The sequence below is a fragment of the Pelmatolapia mariae genome, linkage group LG1 (assembly GCF_036321145.2).
Source record: "Pelmatolapia mariae isolate MD_Pm_ZW linkage group LG1, Pm_UMD_F_2, whole genome shotgun sequence".
In the NCBI taxonomy this organism is placed as follows: domain Eukaryota; kingdom Metazoa; phylum Chordata; class Actinopteri; order Cichliformes; family Cichlidae; genus Pelmatolapia; species Pelmatolapia mariae.
Genome location: NC_086227.1, coordinates 15902168 through 15906239, shown reverse-complemented (window position 1 = coordinate 15906239; position 4072 = coordinate 15902168). Strand labels below are relative to the sequence as shown.

At 43.3% G+C, this 4072-nt stretch overlaps 1 protein-coding gene across 1 annotated transcript; it reads right to left on the bottom strand.

The window, feature by feature from the left end:
* Positions 1 to 695: 695 nt before the first annotated feature.
* Positions 696 to 2601, bottom strand: LOC134618863 (E3 SUMO-protein ligase ZBED1-like). Its single transcript, XM_063464857.1, has 3 exons — positions 1535 to 2601; positions 1475 to 1486; positions 696 to 1371 (listed from the first exon to the last, which is right to left on the bottom strand). Exons 1-3 carry the CDS (start codon positions 2599 to 2601, stop codon positions 696 to 698), a joined length of 1755 nt encoding a protein of 584 aa, XP_063320927.1.
* Between the last annotated feature and the right edge of the window lie 1471 nt (positions 2602 to 4072).

Here is a 4072-nt window from a genome sequence, read left to right as displayed (position 1 = left end):
CATATCTTTACAACTGCTGCCACAAGATCAAACAATATATCAGAATGCCTGGAGGAAAACAACAGGTAACCGCTGTATCACTAACAGAGTCATTTAAAAGAATCACCTACTTTGTAGTGCAACTTATCACATTAAATAAACAATAAAATATTGAGGATACAAATATCAGTTTGTAAAAATGCATCTTTCATGTGTTTTATTTGACTACATCAGCAGAAAATAATAAAACGTCTTCACAGCAGTGTCTCTGAATAACATGAATAAGTTAATAAACTATCATTTTTTGTTATTATTAGTGCTGTCAATAGATTAAAAAAATTAACTAATTAATCTCACAATTTTCTGTTATTAATCGCGATTAATCGCAATTACTTGATCAATAACCTGGCTCCAATTACATTTTTTCAAGTTTATATTTTAAGATTGTAACAGACATTTATGCAATACAATGACGTAAATGCAGAATAAACACAAAGAATGTATGCTGAAATTCAAAGAGAATTTTAATAGTTTTCATCAATCTTTAACACAGTTAAAACTTACAAAAAAACTTTTAAGGCCATCAACGGTGACCGAACCCAGGCCTAAAGGTTAAATTGAATACCATAAAAATAAAGGGTGCACAAAACTCAGTATTTAAAACACAAAAAGACCCAGAATGTTGAACATTTTTCACTTCAAAGGAGCAATCTGGCTTAGCCCTTCTTTGCACTCAGCCAGTTACTGAGGCAGACTATTCTGTTTACATTGTCTGATGACAAAGAAGCACGCTTCTTTTGAATGATGTGACCTGAGAGTGAGAATAATCTCTCACAAGGCACTGTGGTTGCAGGGGTTGACAGGTACTTGCATGCAATAGGTGCCAGCCTGGCATGTGCTCCTTCTCTCTTTAACCACCACTGTAGTGGACACTCTCCTGTGTCAATTTTGGGCTCTGGTTTGTACAGATTCAGACAGCGGTCTATAGCATCTTCCTCTTCATTTGTATCTGAATCAGGAGAACCCAGCAAGCAGATGGACATCTTGCTCTTCTTTGGTGATGGTTCCTCTGTTGTCTGAGCAGATGGTTGGTGTGCATGCGTCTCTGCCATCAGAAGGTCATGTACTGAAGCACACACCTCTCTTCTTTCATCTTTGGAAAGGCACTTAAGGTCTTTAAACCTGGGATCAAGGGCAGTAGCAATCTTCAGCCATGTGAGATTGCTGCTGTCCCTCCGCTGAGCTAGGTCTGTGGTAAAAACCTTCTTAAACCTCAAAACGTAGACTGGGTCATCATCTGAGGGCTCCATAATCCTGAACAAATGACACAAGGCTGGCAACACCATGGAACAGGAGACATACCGCTCTCCCCCCAGCAGTTCGGTCACATATCTGCAATAGAAAGATCAAGTCTGTATTTTTCTATTAATCATACAGAGACAAACATAAATACCACATATGAAAATACACAGAGAGGTGGAGGTGGAGAACATACTTGAAGACAAAGCTAGAACACAAAGATAGACACACAATCATGAGAAACAAAATGATTTACCTGCAAGGTTCAAGTAGTTCCTTCAGCTTTTGCAGACTGTCAAGCTCCTGGTCAATCAACATGGTCACCTTGCTGTTTTGAAGAGTCAGGATGGTGGTCAGCCCAGATTTGTTTCTCTGGGTCCGCTTGATCATCTCTAGGGTGGAGTTCCATCTTGTTGGAACGTCCTGAACAAGCGGTTCTGTTTGATGTCCATGTGCAACTTGCTGTGCCTTTAATTCCTGAGCGTTTGCTGGACTATGCTTAAAATGTCCAACAATCTTGCGACATTTGGCCAGAGCCCTTTCAAATGCGCTGTCATTAAGAGAAACTGTGACCATTCTTTGCAGAATGTGGGCCATGCAGGGCATGTGTTCAAATGGAAGTAGTCTGGCGGCTGCAACCATGTTACGAGCACTGTTGGTGCCAAGCGTGTTTACCTTGTCCTTGATTTTCCATTCGTTTGCAACATTCAGAAAATGATCAGCACACGCCTCAGCATAGTGTCTCTCTTCAGTTTTACTCACTGTTAGTGCAAACGATTGCACAGTCCAGTCGTTATCAATAAAATGCACCGTGACCCCCAAGTAATTATCGTTGTTCACCGAAGTCCAGTGGTCTCCGGTGAGAGCGACGTTCCTTACTTGCACAAGCTTGCTGGACTGCTGAGCCCTCTGGTCCTCATACAAAGTGTGCAGTCTCGACACAATGGTTCCTCTCGAGGGCAGATTGTAACACACATCTCCTGATGCAGCGCGAATGACTTCTCTCAGTCCATCATCTTCTACTATGCTAACTGGTCGGCAGTTTTTAGCTATCCAAACAACCAAGGAATTGGTTAATTTTTCTCTCACATTTTTAGTTATTCGTCCACGAGCACCATACTCCTGAAGCGTAGACTGGCGAGGTCCCGTAGAGGTGGATTCAGTTGGGTGTTTTGCTCTCAGGTGATATGCCAGTGATGAACTGCTTCTGTGGTACCTGAATTCAGCTTTGCAAATTGTGCACCTTATTCTCATTTTGTCCAACAAGCCATCAGGCAACTTCTTAAAGAGAAACTTTCCACCCAAAAGTCCGCCCTCGTCCATGCTTGCGTGTGTTTGCTAGTGTTAGCTAGATAGTAGCATGGTGTCACTTCTTCTTCTTCTAATCATTTCTGTCAGACCAAACGCCAGCATAGCACACTGTTGCCCCCTCCTCCAGAGGTGCTCATGAGTTTAAAGGTCTTAGATTACAGAAAATAAAATTTAAAAAAAATCAGCGTAAAATTTTTTTAACGCGATAAACATTTCGCATTGATCTCAACAATTAACGCGTTAATTTTGACAGCACTAGTTATTATACAATCCCAGCAGTATGTCAATTCAGTGGGGGAATTATGGCAAGTACAGATCACAGTTTTGTCCAAACAGTTTTGTTCTCCTCGGTGCATCACTTTAAATATACAACTATTTAATGTTAGATCATATTATGTGCAATGAAAGGCTACTGAAAATTTTACATTACATAATTTTATTACTTTCCCTGGAACACTCTCTCACAGTCTGTTCTCTAAAACCTAAAAGAGGAATTATGGATTTGATCAACTGGTCCCTGAATGCAATTGACACCCTTTTCTCAACGAGAAGCCTGGGCTCGGGTGAGCCTGAGTGTCCTGGAGGTACTTTCCCTGCCGGATACACGATGGACGGGTGGCAGAACTGGAGGCTCGTGTGCCTGGCGGGACTGTCGATCGAAGACGCTGAAGATATCTACCTATTCGGAACCATGATAACAGGGTTCTTGCTGATCGGCGCTGGCTTGGCCCTGGCTTATTGAAGAATTAAGAAAGCGGAACCAGCTGTTCAAACCCCCACAAGGGGACGAGGCGTGAGTTCTCAAAATGGGCTCATTGAGTGCAGCACGGATAAGATCTTGGAGACGCTTACGGCTGCCGTGAATACTCAGAATAACACCTCTGAGCGCAAATTGGATCACATCTTGGAGAAGCTCACTGCGGTCGTGAGTTCTCAGAATCGGCTCTTTGAGCACAGGAATGACAACATCACGGAGCGTAAGGTTGATAACATCATGGAGAAGCTCACGGCTCTCCAACGGGAGATTGAGAGACCAGTGTCGGATTGTTAGAACAGCTCTGAAATTCTCATGAGTTGTTCGCACTAAAGTAAAAACCACCATCACTTCATGAGGCTATCCCTTCGGTGCCAGCTGCGGGCTCAAGGCTGGAGCTGAACAACAACACCCTGATACGGACTGTGTTTAGACTGTTCTTCCCATTCTATGCAAGGCCACCTGGGTTGGCTGGAAGACTGTTTACTTAGCCTGGCAGGGCGAAGGACACTGTCTCAGCTGAACTCTGGACACATACACACACACACAGACATATATATATACATGCAGATGTACACTCATCCCCCCTCCCCCTCCAAACGCCTTCGACGCTTATTCCCTTCCGATGCTGACGGTGGATCAAGGAGACCAGCGCATAGGCTGCAGGCCCGGATGTACTGTCTAGATTGGCTGTCTCTCACCCTTTACCTATCCCTGTTGCTTGTCATG

Excerpts from the sequence above, each read along its gene's own strand:
- LOC134618863 (XM_063464857.1), bottom strand. The coding sequence starts at position 2,601 with ATGGACGAGGGCGGACTTTTGGGTGGAAAGTTTCTCTTTAAGAAGTTG.